At 46.0% G+C, this 19,192-nt stretch overlaps 1 protein-coding gene across 1 annotated transcript in view; it reads right to left on the reverse strand.

Annotated features, from left to right (window-relative positions):
- The window catches only part of adarb2 (adenosine deaminase RNA specific B2 (inactive)), a 91,901-nt gene extending 73,435 nt beyond the window's left edge, over positions 1 to 18,466 (reverse strand). The window contains exon 1 of the mRNA XM_071513016.1: positions 18,438 to 18,466. Within this exon, the coding sequence (XP_071369117.1) occupies positions 18,438 to 18,466 (29 nt within the window). The remainder of the gene's footprint in view (positions 1 to 18,437) is intronic.
- Positions 18,467 to 19,192: the final 726 nt, after the last annotated feature.

Below are 19,192 nucleotides of genomic sequence, written 5' to 3' on the forward strand. Positions count from 1 at the left end.
CTGCACTTCACTTTTCAAATGAATCTAAGTGACTGTCTGCTCGGAAGCGTCGGACCCTCCAGCTGGAAAGGGCCAAGCTATTTGCCGAGCGTTAAGTGTAACAGATTAAAGTGTGTATTATTTTTCAGGACATGTTTGATTCTCTTCTAACGCGTATGTACGTACACGTAGAATAATCAATATCATTCCGGGAGCGGTGGGGATTGGGCGCGCATGGACAGGTGTGTGTGTGTGTGTGTGTGTGTGTGTGTGTGTGTTCAGATAGCAGTGGGGGGAAGCAGCTGTTCTCCCTCCTCTCCCCTGCCACTGATTTAACATATGGCCAACCCTTTGGAGATAGCGGCGCTGTTTACTTTCCTGCTCCGCGCCGATAACATCCCAATTCATTACCCCAAACCTGTGTCGGGCTAAGCTCTTAGAAATGGACCCACGCAAGTTGGGAGTTGGGAGTCGGAAGTTGGTGCCACAATCGTGTTTGCGGGAGAGAACAAAAACTGGTTGAAAACGTATGGATATAAAAGCAGAGAAGTTGGTTTTGTTTTGGTCACCAGGCAAACTGACAGATATGGGTTTTTCAAGGCCAATAGTTTTGGATTGAAGCTGCCAGTGGTTGTGCTGATATTCAATATCTTTAAATTTGACCATTTTCATGGAAAAAAATGTATTCATACAAGTATTCAGTGTTTCTTCCAGAGTTGTATTCTTGTCAGGGTGTAAAAGCCTCTGAAACAGCATATAGACCGACACTAAAACCCATCAAATAATAATAATAATAATAACATCAACAATAACAACAACAACAACAACAACATATATGGATGTATACTGTGTGGAATCTGCTCAAAATGTTACATTCCAATCATTTCATGTTAAGGTCTTCCCATAGACAACCAGTATAGTATTGATCAATTCTACAATAAATACGTAATCAATCTAACTGCATCATATCCATCAAATCAGAGGTGGACGACAATGACTGGCTGATATCTGACCAATACCTTTTGTAATTATACTACTGTACTGTACATTATCATTATTATTATTACATCATTATTGTTATTATACTGTAGAATTAAGCTTTATACTATTTCTTTCCATAATTGGGGCCCTTAGACAAACAGCTATGCACTATATGAGATTTTTTTTCTAAAAGTCAATGTTATTTTTGATATAGAGTCAGTACATCATTTGGAGGTTGAATGTCAGGTGTCACCTCAAAATACATGGTTATAGAGTTGTTTTTTCACATAGTTTTTTAACCTTGTTAAAGTGAAAAGGGCTAGATGTAGTGGTTGTTTGTTGTGGGAAAGCTTCAATGGAGTTGTACACATCGCTAATGCCAGGGGACTCTTGCCTCTCTGCTCCCTAACAACATTAAATGAATGGTCCACTTAGAATTAATGACTTCCTCACTGTGGACAAATTTGATTGTGTTAGGGTAACGACCAATCCTCACTGAGAACCAGGCAAACACGCATTTAAGTAGAGCTAGCATTGGTTCCGCTGCTGGTTGAGACCTTTATTGATGGTGGCACACACACACACACACACACACACACACACACACACACACACACACACACACACACACACCTTGAAATCAACACCTTCCCTCTGTTTCATAGTCAAGCAGGGGCAGCAAATCGCACGGCTCCCCAGACAATATTATCTCATATGCACAGACAAATTACCTCTTTGTTTTAAGGACATGAGTATTTCTCAAAAAGAAGAGAAAAAAAACACACTCACACATTATGAAAATCCCCCATAAATAAGGAAAAGAAAGCACTCAAAGGGAAGCTAAAGTGGCACTTATGGATACTGCAAGCGCTTTGCTCTGGCAAAAGAAATTCTTCCATTAAATGGGTCTCTCTCTCTCTCTTTCTCTCTCTCTCTCTCCCTCTCTCTCTCTCCTGCTCTCGCTGCAGAACAGATCAAATGAAGGTTATGCTGTCCTCTCTCATGGCCTACATTCTGATGCCAGAGCTAATTGCATAATTTGTTTCAGAATTAACAGCTAATAGCAGTTCTCTGCTAGGCTCAAGCCAATACCCCCCCTCCCCTCACTCCACACACACACACACTTTCACACATTCTATTTTTTTTTTTCAACCTCTCATCCCATTACGCCTGTATTTGCAGAAGCTTTAGACAATGTCGCAAAAATCATGCTGGAGTAAATTACAGTCAAACCCAAAAAAAAGGCACAGCCCTGTTTATGAATCAGTCCAGTGATGAATTATAAGCTAATTCCCCCACTTGGCCCCACTGGTTATTGAATCTAATAGCATTGTGAAAATCTACAATGGATATCGCTCATTATGTTGACTGTTTGTCGAAGCGACTGGCAAAAGATGACAAAAAAAACCATTTATAATGAAAAAAGAGCTGATTCTGAACTACATTTCAACCATCTAATACATGAATGCGTCCATTCTGCTCAACAAGAAGGCTGATTAAGTGTTGTCTTTCTAATCAATCAGGGTTTTTCACAGTGAGATTCACATAAAGCAACCCACCCCCTCCTCTCCATGCAAGTGGATATAGGCTGCAGAGAATCCAGCCTGCTAACAGAGGATTGAGGATGCAAGAGGCTGAGAGAGACAGATAAGCTGCTCCAAAGGTGTCCACCATAAGTCAATCCCCCCTCGAACCAGGCAATAACCTTCTCTCCTCTCCATGTAATAACCAACCTGAATTTCAAAACTAAACCAAACAAACAGGAGGGGTAGCGAGGGAGGAGGGGGAGGGGTGGAGGGAGGAGAGAGAGAGAGAGAGAGAGAGAGAGAGAGAGAGAGAGAGAGAGAGAGACAGGTAAGGCAAAACAAAGAAACTCGGGCGGAGCGAGAGGATTCAATCAATACTGTGATCCAGCTGTCAATCACAGGCTCTATTAACCCGCGGGTGGAGGGGACGCCTGTTTTATCTGTTTATCTGTCCTGGACACATGAGCAACCGGGGCATCCGGTGCCGCCATCTTACAGCATGGAAACAAGGCTAGACAATGTCTAAATTGTGAGTTTGGAGTAAGAAATGAGGGTAAAACTAATGTATGGGAAAGGAGGTATAGCAGATAGGAGTTTTTGAACATTTCTTGGAGGAATAGCTGTTGTTCTGGAGGCAGAAATAATCTCATTGGTTGAGTTAAACCAAACCAAAGAACCACCGTTTAAGTAACATTAAACTGCAGCCCAGTGAAAAAGGCAAGAGGTAAGAAAAGAAAGCTAATATTATGAAGCCCAGCGCTCTGCTACTAACTGAAACATGCAACCTGGCCATACTAAGTTAACTAGGTTAGCTAGTTAGCTTAGCTGATGTTCCAAGTTCAAACTATAGCCATACTAGTTTATAGCTATCTAGGTAAGCTAGTTAGCTAGCTGCTGACCTTCCAACATCATGGATGCCATGGTCATGACTGAATAAAAAAATAAGTCACTGTCATTTATATTTTCATTTATGTTCCTTCTTTGCCATTCAAGTTAGCCAGTTAGCTAACTGGTGCCCGGCAGTTAGTTCTTTGGCTCCACCCACTGCGGTTTGACTTAACCAATGAGATTATTTCTGCCCCCAGAGCAGCGCTGCCTCCCAGAAATGTTTATAGAACTAAAACTTCTGTTCATAGCAAGAACAAGTACTTCACCAAGGAGTTGCTTCAACCAATCGATGTGACAGCAGTTTTATTTTTCAATGCAGACGTCCTTCCTTTTCCGTCTTTGTGTACACTAACCTTTTGCAGCATGCCAGCAAAACATTCAAGTCACTGAAAAGCTACAACCTTTCCACATTTTTCAAATTAAAGGTCGCTCTAACCTAAAACAGTGAAAGCGGTGACGCTGGGGCGGCGAATGGGCTTGCTCGCCCCATCTGTCTTGCAAAAAACCCTATTTGATTGCAAAGTCAAAAGGGTCACTGTGGTGAAAATGTTAATATTTTCTCCTAATCACATGACTTGACCCGGGCAGCCAATGATCTGTATCTGGCTCTCGCTCGTTCCTGATGTACTACAGCTTGCAAACAGAGCCCCAGGCACAAAAATCTTAATTAAGGTCCTTCCCAATGCGCAACCTTCAGACGACGACGGCGAAACAAAGGGGGTGAAATAATAGAAAAGAAACACTCCCCCCCCCCCCCTCCCCTTTACCATTTAGGAAATAACAGCCGCTCGTTGAAAACTCCTCAAACCTTCGCCTGCATTGGAATTTGATTGTAACCTCAGGTTGCCTTTTCTATTATGGTGGGAAATAATGTTACAACGCACGCCACCGGTTTTTAAATTGAAATCTGACAGCTCTACCAAGCAGGGATGTTAAAGAAAGGAGACTGGCTGTACTGCATATTCACAGAGCTTCTCTCTCTCTCTTTCTTTCTCCTCCTTTTTGTGTGAAAAGGACCATTGTTGCTATTTTCCTCCAAGTGGAAGCAACAAACAGTTCAGTCGCAGGCATCTATTTCTTCATCTGCATCATCTCATGTTAACACCAAACTAACCAGTACATACATACAGTATAGGAGCTATGACTTTAATGGGAAAGAATGAGTGTTGATCCACACATAAGCCCAGCAACAGTGAATGAGGCAGTCAAACTCACTATAGTTACACCGATCTCTGCAACTCAGTAATGATCCAGTTGTGACGGTTCAATAGTTGGTGTACGGTTTGCTGGGCAGTGTCCATTATTATTAGAGGTGTGTGTGTGTGTGTGTGAGAGAGAGAATAAGTGTGTGTGTGAGTGTGTGTCATAATTCTTTCACTTTCGGCGGTGCCCCCTGTAAGCCCCCCACAGCCGGAGCAATATCAGCAGCGCCAGAGACAGCATGTGACCCAGCTTTACTCATCTCAGCTAAACTCATCGCTGACACACACACACACACACACACACACACACACACGTAGGTAAGTACATGCACACGCATATTACACACACACCTATATATACACACACACACAGACAAATACACGTGCACATACACACCTACACGAGCATGCACATACTGTACGAAAGCACACAAACTGAAAGCAGAGAGCTAATAACAGTCTTACCTGCTTCACCGAGTCAGCAACAGCAGACAGAGAGAGAGAGGAGAGAGAGGGAGAGGAAGAGAGAGAGAGAGAGAGAGAGAAAGAGAGAGAGAGAAAAATTAAGTTGATGTGAATGCCATCATGAAAAACGATTGTAGGCTCATTAGAAGAATAGATACACTTTTCTTACAATATAATCATCAAACATTCGAAAATTACATTCAATATAAATGGAATGGAATGGACAGTGGACAGTGGCATTCCCTCTTATAAAGCTTATAATGCGCTTATGGTTCCTGATGATGCCTTACAAAGACAATGTCACAAAAAAGTGCCTTTACTCTCACTATGGCTCGATCATAGGACTATTTCACCTGCACCAAATCTCTGTGAGCTGTGCGGGACATCCCCTCCCATCCCGCCCAAGGCCATTATAATGGACAATGCATTCCAAAACAAATATTCATACTCCGAAAAGCAAGCAATAGGGAAGGGGGGGAAAAGGGAGGAAAGACGTTGGGAAAATGCAGGCATGCTGATTGGCTTTTTAGAGCGAGCACACCGGGAGATTTCAATCAAGATTTCTGACAGTCTATTAGGATCGGCATAGGTTATCATTACCTTGTGCGTCGGCATCCTAATGCATGTTTTCCTTATCGTCGTTTAGCACATTGATAACGGCGGAGAACAGCAAAATGTCATTCCCTGGCTAAAGGTAGGCCTATATGTCTCTGGCAAACAATGCAGCTGTCTATGAAATAATGAGGTTTATCTCGCCCGGGCATATTCTGAACGTCGACCTGGGTCGGAGATTGAGGCAACTTTTTAATCAACCTTTTAATCTCATTTAATCAACTGCAAGAGTGTCAGAAAATATATGCTGGTCAAAGGTTATGACTAGGTTTCAGATTGCTGTAACTGCTATTAAATAATATACAGTCAATGTCTGTACTTTGGCAGAACATAAACTTCAATATCATTTTTCTCCGTGTCATTAAAGTCATTTTTCTTAGTTATTGTGGAAGCAGAGAAATTGAGTGTTTTCCTCATAATAACCAGGTGAGAGGAGACTAATGAGATAAATAATGGCATCTGATTGGATTAAATACATTTTCTTTCATTAGCTACTTTGTTTGCATCCCCCACTATCATTGACCACACCCAAATACCGCAAATCATTGCAATTATTGATTAGTGTGAGGGTCTGTCTGTGCATGTGTGTACACGTTAAAGTAGAAGTGAGAGATAATTGTTTGAAATTTTGAAAGTTTGAAGCCCTTCATTACCCAGAAAACATGTAATGTGACCTCAGTAAACTAAATGTCTTCTTCTGCCATCATTGGTGAGTCCAACTTTCTTTAGGTTTCTTTAGGAGACAGTTTTGCGTTGCGCTCTTAAAGTTTCGATTTGTCTCCTCCTGTTCACTGAGATTTCCCACCAGTGTCCATACTGGAGAGCGGGAATTCATTTGGGAATAAAAGGGCGTCTCAGTTACTGGGGATTGGACCTTCTCCTCCTCTGTTGCGGCCTCAGTCGGTGATTGAGGCTGATGAGACGGATTTATTTTTACATAAAAACCTTGCCTGGTGCGGCGTTAAGTGGCCCGCGGTGTCGTGCACCCGCAAATTACCGCCGCGCGGCGCACTCCGCAGCGCTAACCCGACCTGCGCCCTTAAATATCTCCAGACGACATCTCTGCCAAGCCTCCCAAGCCTCTTGGCGAGGAGAGCTACTTAACATTCAATCTCGCCAAGTATTCAAGGAACGCGAGCAAACAGATGAATGGAGGGAAAGATACGAGAGTCGGAAAAGGGATCTAAGGGTGTGTACCTAAGGATATGCAAATGGGGACGAGAGGGAAAAGGGGGGGAAGGAAGGACTGAGAGAGAGAGACAAAAAGAGACGGAGACAAAAGGAGAGAAGGCAAGTACATGGCACAACACAGGGTAACTAAGCAGGTAGCTTGGCTGAGGCCTTGCACCCCACACACACACACACACACACACACACACACACACACAGACACACACAGACAGTAGTGAGTGCTGGCAGGCTCCTCTCTGTCTGTCACCCGAATCATGCGGCTCTGGCCAGATGTGGATTACATCTGTAGGAACATGTGGTTTTGGATCGTCGCTGCAGGTCTCGCGTTCCGGGGCCGCCTCATCCACATGCAAGTCGGTGTGAGTCGTGTGAAACGTGCGCCAAGAATCTGGTTTAACCCTACACACCCTCCAACCCCGACAATACACACACACACACACACACACACACACACTTATACTTTTGCGACAGTTAAATTGTACTAGGGTTAGATATTACTTTTTGCCGATATATTTGGCTGATATTGGCCATTTATTAAAAATCAGATATCATCCAGTCGCTGTAACCCACCTCTGATATGATGGATATGATGCAGTTTGATTGATTACATATTTATTGTATGACTGATCAAAACTACACTTTTGTGTATGGGAAGAACGCATCCTGAATTGATTATAATGACATTTTGATTGGATTCCACATATGCATCCTCCAAGTATGCATGATTTTTTTTCTATTATTATTATCAATACTGGTAGTAGTAGTAGTACTGCTAGTAGTAGTAGTAGTTGTTATAGTAGTATCTTTGGTTTCAATGGAGAGTTTTAGTGTCCCATGGTTTAAATGGGGTTTCAGGGGCTTTTCCCCCCTAAGAATAAAATTCTGAATATTTTTTTTGCCATGAAAATAGTCAAATTTAAAGACATTGAAATCAGCAGCAGCTTAAATCCAGAAAATATTAGTATCCGTGTCGGCCTTCAACCCATCTCTGTCGATCCTTAGATTGTACACTGTCAGACGGAGCAATGCAGCAACAGCATGTGACCCTATTGCTCTCTGCCGCTGACAAGAGTCACCACCAGCATCGGAGTATCTGTATGACAATATGTATTTAACATCGGGGCCCCTGCAGAGGAGCTGGAGCTGCTGGAGTCGGTACCGAGTCGGACGCGTCGGCCGCCACTACACGGATGTCGCGGCGCGTGACTCTCTCATGATTTGATTGGCAGGCCGAGTCAGACGGCGGCGTGGTGCTATAATTGCTGATGGCGAGGCGGCATGTGCAAAACAAACACAAGTCGACACAGAAATCTACGCCGAGCGAGCTGCGCCATTCATCTCAATAGAGGCAACATCCTCAGAGTTGTGCTAACATCATTCAATCACGGAGGTAATTGATGTTTTTTTTTTCCGCAGCTACAAGCAAGCTCGGGGGAAGAAGCTTTTGTCTGTGTGCTTTTTTTTTTTTTCTTCTCTCTCCTCTCCTCTCCTCTCCACTCGCTTTTTCCTCTCACCACCTGCCACATGTTGCTCAGGCAGAGACAATCGACTGCACAGACGAGAGGAAGAAAGCGAAAAGTGAGAGAAACGGAGAGAGAGAGAGAGAGAGAGAGAGAGAGCGATACACGTCGAGAGAGGCGAGGCGCTGAGAGAAAAGCAGAAGGAAAAAAAAAAATAGACGGAGCGAAAAAGAAGCAGGGAGAAAACAGTGAGATGATTGAAGGGAAGAGAAGCTGGGAGTGGTGGAGGAGGAGGAGGAGGAGGAGTGAGGAGCGAGGGAAGAGAAATATACATACAAACAGAGCAAAACAGATGAGGGTGAGCGTGTGACAGAGTCGTGCTGGCAGCCATCCATCCACCGCGGCGAGGCTGACACTAACACGCGTGTCGAGCAATTAAGACCCAGCCGCGGTCGAAAAGCCATAAATCATTGGCGGACATATGCAACGCTCCCTTACTTCATTATGTACTTGTAAATATTGATGTGGATTTACAATGCTGTCCGCGGAAAGGTCAAGGGTGGGGAAATATTACGTTACAAAACTGTTCTAAACTGATGACGGAGCTGTGTTAGGGGGTTACTGAACACCCTTACTGTACTTAAAGACTCACTTTTTACTGCATGCCTTCTCCACTGTAGCATCTTTGGTTGGAATTTTGTTCGGAAAATGTTCAATTTCATTCACATTTCAGCCTCCAGAGGCCCTATGATCTGTCAAGCTGGTGTTTTAGAGTTTTTTGGCTACAAGTGGGGGCAACAAGTAAGATGTTTACTGTCCCATACCACAAAATGACCATAATATATCTGTGGGGGGGGGTGATAGGGTTGAAAATGAGTCAACAATTACTTCACCAGGAGCTGAGAATTCAGGTTTTCAAAACTCACTTTCTGGCCTGTACTGTTTTGGGACAAAATCTCCCCACCCACTGGAATTTCAGGACAAAAGTCAAATCTTACTTAATGTCCCTTTAATACAACCAAATCGGAGTCTTCCGCAACGGCTGCCACACTTGTTACTACATGTAGGAAACAGACGCTTAACCGAAATCCTGGCAGCGTGCCACCGCTATCATCTCTCAGTCATCAGAGTTTGATTAACAGCCATGAAATCATTTGCTGGGTGCTAAACGACTGTTTTAAGTGTCAAACGTGGCTGATTGCTGAGGCAGTAAAGAGGAAGCCGGTTTTTGTCCTGACCCCCTTTTTCAATTTGGTCGGTCTCACTTGGCTGTGTCACTCCCCCCTGATACAGTAAGCGCGCTGGACACCAGCTGCCACCGTTTGCAGTCAAAGTCTTTACCGACCAGTTAGCGGTACAACTCAAGATCTGAGCGCAATATGTCTGAGCGGATTGATCCCGAACCCCTCGGCTCGCTCGACCGTGACATGATGTGACCGGCGATCGCAGTCGACCCATTTGTATGTCGCTGAGCGCGCCCGGCCTCGGAGGAAGGGCCATTCTCCTGCCATCTGCCCCCACACAGAGCCCCAGTCGCCCACTGCCCCCATTGATTTCGACTGGCTGGAGGTGCGACCGCGGAGCCGCTCAGACACAAGGAGGAGCATTCAGGGCCTGCCAGGCTTTCGGCTACACAAGCTCACTTGTACGAGACAGAAAGCCAAAAAGCTAGATTAAAAAAAAAAAAAAAAAAAATGACGGCGAAAACAAACGAACAAATAATGAGCTGTTCAGAATGCATGATAATTGGCAACACATCTGTTTGTCATTTTGCTGAACTTTTCACCGGCCTAAAAAAAAAAACCAAAACCCAACTGACTAATTAGAAATAGGTTAAATGGTTAAATGTAAATGTGTCATTATTTTGTGAAGCCGGCGCGTTCGCTAGCGAGGCCAAGCTTTTTCAGTGGTGGGGCCTAATTAAATCTGGGTTCGTCTGCGCACAGCAAATGAACCTTGATGCACAATGCGATCTCATTAAATAACAGTGATGAATAGATGAATGGATGGATAGGTGGATGGATGACTCCGTGGATGGATGGATGGATGGATGGATGGAGACATAGAGAGTTGAGGACATGCAACCGCTCCGTTTCGCTGTCAAAACACAAATGCAAACACACACACACACACACACACACACACTCAGTCTACCAAACAGCTGGCTACTGACAGGAGTGTCAACCTGCCCAGCACCGTATCTCTTTATTGGACACTTCATGCGTGACCGTCCTGACGCCGCTAAGTTCGGCGCACCCACAGACAAACAACGGGGGTGGGGGGTGGGGGGGACGAAAGTTGTTTCTGTCAGTGAGTCAGAGGGTGACAGACGCCGGACGGAGCGGGGACGGCCGACAAAGAGAAAGAGACGGTCGGCAGTCGGGTCACCGGGTCGGCAGTTAATGTGATTTTAGGTGTCACGACGGAGCGGGTTGTTATCCCTAGGACAGTCAGTGCACTTAGAATCCGGTATGTTGAGCTTATTATCACTATATTCAGTGATATCACACAGTATAAATTGCCCCCGCGATGTGTAAAATGAGGATTTGAGTGCGGCTGCCAGCGCTCATACAATGTTGGCACAGGTAGGCGAGAACAAAAAAAAAAAAAAAATATCAGGACTTTTTTTGTTTTTTTGTTTTTCGTGCAGGATCTGTATGAAAGGCTAAATATGCAACTAAGAGTAGGCGCGTGGCAGCGGTTCAAATTGTGACTCAACAAGTAACAACTAATTGGCCAACCATGACCAAAAAAAAAAAAAAAAAAAAAAAAAATGTTTAATATCAGTTCTTGGAGCAGCAGCTCTTGTTCCAAATCTGCAGAGCTTGAGTCTCACCCAAAGATAAGCAGGCCATCCCACAGCTCTCTCTTCCCCACGTCGCTCGCTCTCTTCCTGGCAGGCTTCTTCCTGTCTGATATGCTTTCATAGCCTCTCTCCTGGTGCCGTGTGTGTGTGTGTGTGTGTGTCCGCGTATTTACATATATGTGTCTGGTACTGTGCGTCTTTATCGACATGTACATGTGTGTTTGCATGTGCAGTAGCGCCTGCCTCATATGCTTTTATTGCTCCTCTTCCTGCCGTGTCTATGTATGTGTGTGTGTGTGTGTGTGTGCACGCTGCTGGTGTGTACTGCGGCTTGCCTAATATGCTTTTATTGGCCCTCCCATGCAATCCTGCTGCTGAGACATTAGCATAGTAGCGCTAAAGTGGCAGAGTGGATCCTCACCATCCGCGCCACCAATACGCAACCGGGAATACACACAGGCGCGTGTTGTTTAATGCCTACCCTACTGTTAACTAACTCTCAGGGTGTGTGTGTGTGTGTGTGTGTGAGAGAGAGAGGGGAGCGTGTCCTCCGGGGGCCCTCCGGAAGACAACAAACACTTCAAAGGATCCCTCCGCGATACCGAGCGCGATATCTGCCCGAAGACACGAGGTTTAAGCGCTGATCCGCCACTGTTTTCTTTACGATTAGCCAGGCGGCGGAGCAAAATGTCATTTAGTCTAACACTGTTCTGGTGGATTTGCGGCGCTGTTTGTCTTCTTAAATCTACAACAGAGGACTTGGCAAATGAACCCTGAGCCCTATGAATAAAACAACAGGAGTGGGAGAGGAGCGGGAAGAGAGAGGGGAAGAGAGGGAGAGAGCTCGGCTCGGCTCCGGCGTTTGAGGAACAGCGTGGTACCGCGGCGCCGTGATTGGAGCCGACAGCGGCAGCCGGCAGTCACCTGCGCGCCGGAGAGAGGGAGGGGGAGAGAGAGAGAGAGAGAGAGAGAGGGGGAGAGAGAGACCCGTCTGGCTTCGCTCTGAGGGGCTTTTAGCGTTCCATCAGCGAGGGAGCGCTCTGTCAGGTGTATTAACACGGAAGGCCCCCGGAAACGCTTTCACCTCGCTCGCGTCGCCCGAGACAAGCCGCGGCCATGTTTGCGTTCTGTTCTACCGGGACCGCCTTTAAGTACCGTGACCCAGAACACACACTTGATCATTAGGGTTATTCATCACGCCGCCTGACACCTCATAACCCGGGCAATTTGCAAAAAGCTGTTTTTCCACGGCGCGCGCGGTCTGGTTCCTGGAGACCGACCTAAGATAGTTAGTTACTTCTCAAGAGTTCTCTCAAAAGAAAAAGACGCAAACAGCCATTTATTTCAACTTGTCTATGCTTAACCTGCTGCTATTTGGGTTTACACCGACACTCAAAAGCCAGTGATGTTGTTCTGGCTGCAGCCGCGTACAACAGATTCCTATTTTTTCATAAGATCAGTTCCGCCTGATTCTCTGGCAGCTGAGAAACGCTGACCTAAGAAGCTGAAGCGTGTTGATTAACATTACACCTATGGACTCTGGCGGTCTAATGCCACACTCACACCATATGGGATTTACCGTAAATAGGAGCTGCCAACTGGGAAAAAAAACACATTCACGTCAACCTCCGAGTGGTAATTAAAAGTAGGATGTGAGGGAATTTTCTTTTTGTGGGCTTTGGTTTCTCCCACTTGGCATCACAAATTGTGGAAGGGAATCCCCCTGATGTCAGCAATCCAAGGTAATAAAAATCCAAATGATCAGTTAAATTCACACTAATTCAATCGAACAAGATGTCATCCCATTCTTCCAAATATGACATGAACGCGACCTAAGAAAGGGCTAAGCTGTTATTTGAATGGGGTAAATATAACTTCAAGTACTATTTCCTTGCGTGTTTTTGTTTTCGTGGTTTGCGCAAAAAGAGGGGGAACTGTTTGCTGTTTTTGAATTTTAGAATTGAAATGTCTCTGCTATCAGTCAGCTGATGCCGCTTGGCCTCTTTCTACTCCTAGCAGCCCATACCACCTCACAGCTACTTAGTCAGGTGGGCGGCAACAGCCAGCACACACCGAATGTTATGACTTCATCTCACGCAGACGTGGGGGTCATTAGTCCGGGGCGGCGGGTTCGGCCCGGGTGACATTTCAACCGGCCCAGTCAGTCATTCCTCACTAATGAATATGTTAGCGGCTGGCCAAAGAGAGCGCCTGTGTAATTTTTCCCTCCTTTTATCACAAGGATGCAGGCCGACACAGCCGTGGCACACGTTCAACACTCTGCAGGGCCAGACAAACAGGCTCTGCCAACAAGATGGAGTGTTTTTATGTATTTCCCACCTCTCTGTTAATATTCAAATACCTCCGCTCGCTGGCACTCCGCGTGTTTGTGTGTGTGTGTGTGTGTGTGTGAGCCTGCGGTACGGCGAGGCGCTGTTTTAGCCTGATATCTCATCTCGCGGGTATTGATGACAATTCAATAGGCTCTCCTGACCCGCTGGTTCTAATCATCGTCATAATCCGCCCACTCCTCGCCACCGCTCGCCGCCTCCACAACAGACCGCTGATGGCTGCGTCACCGGCGGGCTCATTAACGCCTTCGTGTCAAGGGAAGCCTGGGTTTTTTTTTTCGCGGCGGAGGTAGGCTGGTGGGCATTAATTAGTCCAGCGCTCGTCCATATGCATTATTCAATCGTGTAGGTGGTATTTTGGCTTTAAGGTAAGGAGGCAGGCGGGGAAAGAAAACACTGATTGTTCCGCCGCTCGCCTCCGTACGAAAGCGCTCGGCGGCTAATCACGCCCCGCGCATCGCTTTCTTTTGTCCCGCGTGAGATGCGCCGAGACCTTGGGCGGTGTGCGCTTTCCCCCGACAAACGAGTCAAGTCCTAGAGCGTAGGCTTCAGCGGCAGACGAAGCGCGATGATTCAGGTGACAACGAAACTTTGTCGGTGAGTCAGACGGTAACAAACAGCAAAAGATCTGACAGAAAGGAAAAGAGAGGGTAGGGCCAGTTTGGCGAGGAAAACACATCCGAGCTTTAATGGATCATTAGAGTCAGCTCTTTGCTGATGAGAATGACTTGGATGACATCTCGGCGTTATAAACGGCCCCAACGAGGTGTAAAATGAGGGATCGGGAGCGGCTGCCAGCGCTCCTAGGATGCTGGCACATGGAGGCTAAAGAAAAAAACAGTCAAAAGACAGATTCAAAACACGTTTTTTTTTTTTTGCACACAGCCTGTCCTTAAGGCAAAATCTATGGCTATGAATAGGCTTGCGGCAGCGATTCAAATGTTAACGCAACAAGTCAGCGAGGGAGTGAGCGTGTGAGGTCCCACAGTGCTGATGGTGTAAGGTAATGTCAGCGGCCATTGTGGACTGTTTGAATTAGAGTAGACAAGAGGCTCTGATGGGAAACGCTCTTTCAAAGCTCGCAATTGATGAATCAAATGTCTCCCGAATGTGCCGATACGCGCCCTTGACATCCGAGTACATCCTTCTCACCAAAGAACTGAATAGTTTTGGAGTGAACGCGTCGAGGGCGAGCGCCAATCCCGCATTAGTCCTGTGACAACCATCTGCCAAACCAGAGATGAGGGGGAAGTAGAGGCAATCATCGCTACGTTTTTATTAACAACTCCATTTAAATGGCTTAGTGGAAGCGGCAATCTGCAGAGGGCACCTTCAGCAATCAGCGGCGTCGGAGCACAGCTGCCATGTGAGGTGCACTGTGGGTAGAGGGGGCGAGCCGCAGACTCGCGATTAATCCCGGCGGATAAGAGAAAAAGAAGAAATTCCGCAGACAATCGCGGTGCCACGGCCTATTTGCTATGCGCAGGTCCGTCTGAATAAGTGCTTCATTTAATAATAATTGATCGAGGAGCGTTCTGAGCAGCCAACGCGAGGTAGGGGTCTTCCTGTGCATGTGCCACACTCTCTCTCTCTCCCCCCCTCTCTCTCTCTCTCTTGCTTTTCCTCCTCTCTCCGGAATTGTATTTTGTGCTTGAGTGAATTAGGTGATCATTTTTTATCTTACATGCCGCGGTGGCTTCTGGAGTTTCTAGCTCCAAGGAAATTGGAGGGGAAGAAGAAGTCGAACATTTATCGCATGCCGAGGTTAATCTCCTGAAATGGTGGGATTTGGTCAGAGAGGAAGTGGAAAATCCACGCTTCCACTCGCAAGCTGCATTACAGTCACATTTCTCTCTCTCTCTCTCTCTCTCTCTCCCCTGCTCTCTCCCTCCTTCCATCCTTCCTAAAATCCTTGGAGCTGAACGGCAGCGACGAGACAAAGTAGCAAAGCATAAACGAAGGCACCGACTGTACTCATCACTCACTGTCTGATGCGCTAATAATACTGTACGCTGTGCGGCCGTCACTCGTCGGTGTTGTTAATGCTACATTGTGAGCGAACACCTGTGCTGTCGTGTTCCGTAGTTCTTGTAATTGCTCACCTACAGGGAAAATGCTCATGAAAAAGCAATTTCTCGAAACTTAGAAATGGAAGGCAGGTGTCTTTCTTTGCTTTGCCAATGCTGAACCTGCATTAACTATGCTAATGCCATAGCAGTAGGAAAGCCAGAGGGCCATGTTGAGATTTTGAATTTTAATTTCTCCAACCCATTCATTGGACACTTCCTTGAGTCACTTTTCCGAAGTATTTGGGCTATAAATCCCTGCGTTTTTAGGATTAAAGAGCAGCTAAACCCCAACTGGCCATCTGCTATTGGCTGGTCTTTGTACCAGGTGATGTCATCTTCCATAGAGCACAACAGGTGGTGACATCACCTGGCACAACGACCAGCCAATAGCAGATGGTCAGTGCAGTACCCTACTTTTCACCATTAGGTATCAGGCTTCCCCACAGATTTGGGAATATGCCTATGTGCTCCAAAACAATGATGAATCACTGGTATCCAAATGTGACTGTCTGCCAATAACAATGATGGCAGCCATAAATAACAACATGTTGAAGACTTTTCTTTGTTTTTCCTATCTGAAGTGCCGTTTTGTATGATTTTTTTGCCACTGGCTTATGAGTGTATTCCCTCCACCGTGATTGGAGGGCCAACATCGACCCCGCCGGGCCCCCGCGAAGCCTGCTGCCCCGCTCCCTGGCATCCACGCAAAACCGACAGCCTTATTCACCGCTCCGCGCCAGCCGCTATTATAGGATACCTTTTTACAGAGCACTAGAGGGGCTGTAAACACATGCTTGAATAGACGGCTGCTGCTGAAGAGCCCAGAAGCCTCAGATTAAGTGGATCTGGGTAGGAGATTTATACCTGCAGTTTATGGCATTTGCAAATGACTGCCTCCGTAGCGGCAGAGTAATTCCATCCTGTCATATTTGTCTTTTGAAATTGTAACAAATTACGGCGAGTTGCGCCGGAAGAAACTCTTCTCTACCATTTTCTCGCTTCCCTCTCTTCCTTTTTTTTTTTTCTGCTTTTCCTTTTTTCCCCCGCTCCGGGCCGGGGGAGATAAGTCGCTGATGGCAAGATTGCGGGGCCATCCATTTATAGTGTATGGCAGGTGACAGGGAGACATGTTTCATTCCGCCTCTTGCCGCGTGATGTGATTCCCCCCTTTCCCCTCTCTCTCTCTCTCTCCCTCTCTCTCCTCCCTCCTCTGTTCTCCTCCCTCTCTCTGAACTCCCACAGCTTTCACCCTTCCATCACTTTCCTCCTTTCTCTCTCCTTCCTCCCTCCCTCTCTCTCTCTCCTCCCCCCCCCCCCCCCCACACACACACACTTTCTAGAGGGGTGCCTGTCAGCATAACTCAACCCGTCAAGCCCAAGGGACAGGATAGGGGTAATTGGGGTAGAAGTGTGTGTGTTGGTCTGTGTGTGTGTGTGTGTGTGTACCTTCACTGCAGACATAACTGCCGTTCTCTTTTCCCCACTACCTGCTAATGAGGTGTGACTTGTGTCTTGTGGAGAGCCGGACGGACGATCATACCCCTCCCTCCCCCTCTCGCCTCCCCGTGACCCCCCTCTCCTTTCTCTCCTCTCCTCCTCTTCTTCTTCTTCTTCTGCAGTCAATAGAAGTCGGAGATCTATCAGTCAAGCGGACAGGAGCGGGGCCCTGGCCAGAGCACAGTGAGCGGGGTGTAAACACACAGCGCATGGCCAAACTGCCTCTCCCCCAGCGCCATCACTACACTTTCTATTAACTATGTGTTTATATAGCGGCTATAAACGTGTTCATAATGTGTTATGACACTATAAGAACCTAGAGTGATTTATAACGGGTTACAAAGCTCATTCATCATGTTTAGTGTTTGCTTATGAAGGCTTTATATGTTTATTACATTTTACAACACCCACCTGTTCGATGAATTTTCTTATATCACACCTTGGATGTATAGGGCATTATGACTCTATGATTGTAGGGTATTATAGAGCTTTATGACCAGCTGTTCATGTGTTTTTGTCCCAACTTGGTGATTTAGGCTTTTATTTTTAGACATTTTTACATAAAACTCTTGCCTCAGATGTTTTGCTCTTAGCATACAATAAAGCTTTTTATCTGCTTTAAGTGAATGCTCCACTCAAAGCATTTCCCAACTTCAATGGGAGGTGTTGTAATGCATTATAAATATATTCTATAAGCCATTATAAGTAATGATTTATAAAACATTAGAAATTATAGAAGCTCTATAACCACTTACGCATCACTATAGCCAGTGATTCTCAACCTTTTTCATATCAAGGACCCTAGTTTAGTCCACATTAGGGCCACGGACCCCCTTTTGATGAGATTTTGTCTCTCAGACGCAAATCTGAAAATATTTTTATTGTTAGATATTATTTTGTCCAGAATCCCGTGACTGTCTGTATTATAGGTAGAGAGATAACAGAGAAACTATGATCAAAACAGTCATTCTTCTACATTCTCTAATTGTGTTAACTTCTGGTAAATGAAATAATGCTGAAGATTAACAATTCATCATTTTGCTGGGGACCCCCTGGAACCCCCTCAAGGACCCCTGGTGGTCCCCGGGCCCCACGTTGAGAACCACCGACTATAGCCGTTACAGATGGTGTACTGCACTTAAAATGTCCTATAAACACGTACTTCATAGTAAGTTTAAGAATGTCCGTTATTCCAGCTCTATTTGACATCCACTGCTTTTTCTCGAACCATCATAAGCCCAGTGTGTTCTGTGTTTCCTGCATACATGTGGATGAGACTTTAGCAAATCCCTGACCTGTCCTCGCCCTGACACCCTCGCCACGGCGACGAGCGCTTAGCCGGCGAACTCCCCCGCTGCTCCCACTGTCAGCCGCTTTAACAAACCACTTGGCTGCCGCGGCGGCTTGTACCTTTCGGCAGCGAAGCCGGCGGCCCCCATCGCTCAACGACAAAAGTGCCTGTGTACAATATCTCCTCTCATTAAGTCAGCTATAATGTGTCCCCCAGGCGGGAGTGGCGCGTAATGCGAAGCCGTCTCATTAACGCCGTCACGTCACTTTCATTTAGGAGCTATCCGACAGCATTACGCGCCACTCAGAGCGCCGGGGCCCTCCCGGCCTAGTTCAGCATGTCCAATGACTTATTCCTGCTTAGCGCTTCGCATTTCCTTAACTTTCACTCATTACGGGTGTATTATAAAAACATATTCCCCACGGAGTTCTGCCAATTTAATCTTTTGTTAAACGTGTGAGGTACAGTTGTAATCTAATAAACCTCATTAGTGGGGAATAAGGCTTGATGAAGACGAGGGGATTTTCGAGCGGGCCCGCTGAACGCCCTGCTTTGGCCCTGAAAGAAATTACTAATCAACGGCCAGGCCACGACTAATTGCTAAAACAGCTCGGGCGGACATTCCCGGGAAAGATTCCGGGAAAATTGCTGTCACTTTATTCCTTCAAACCGACGGGGGAATTTCCTATTTCGTAGTCGGCAAACATGCCAATGTAATGTAGCTCTGACTTGAGTCTCTTATTTAAAATGCATGGATCCATTACATTCAGCTCTGCAGGGTTTTTTTTTTTTCTGTTTTGATTGATGCAATGTTCATATTGAACTATTCTTATTATCATGTTGTTAATTCAGTTACAGTTTCAGTCTTTGCTAA

The sequence above is a fragment of the Centroberyx affinis genome, unplaced genomic scaffold, assembly GCF_046629955.1.
Source record: "Centroberyx affinis isolate AG114_WGS23_722 - 3 ecotype Tasmania unplaced genomic scaffold, CSIRO-AGI_Caff_v1 ptg006716l_1, whole genome shotgun sequence".
Taxonomy (NCBI): domain Eukaryota; kingdom Metazoa; phylum Chordata; class Actinopteri; order Beryciformes; family Berycidae; genus Centroberyx; species Centroberyx affinis.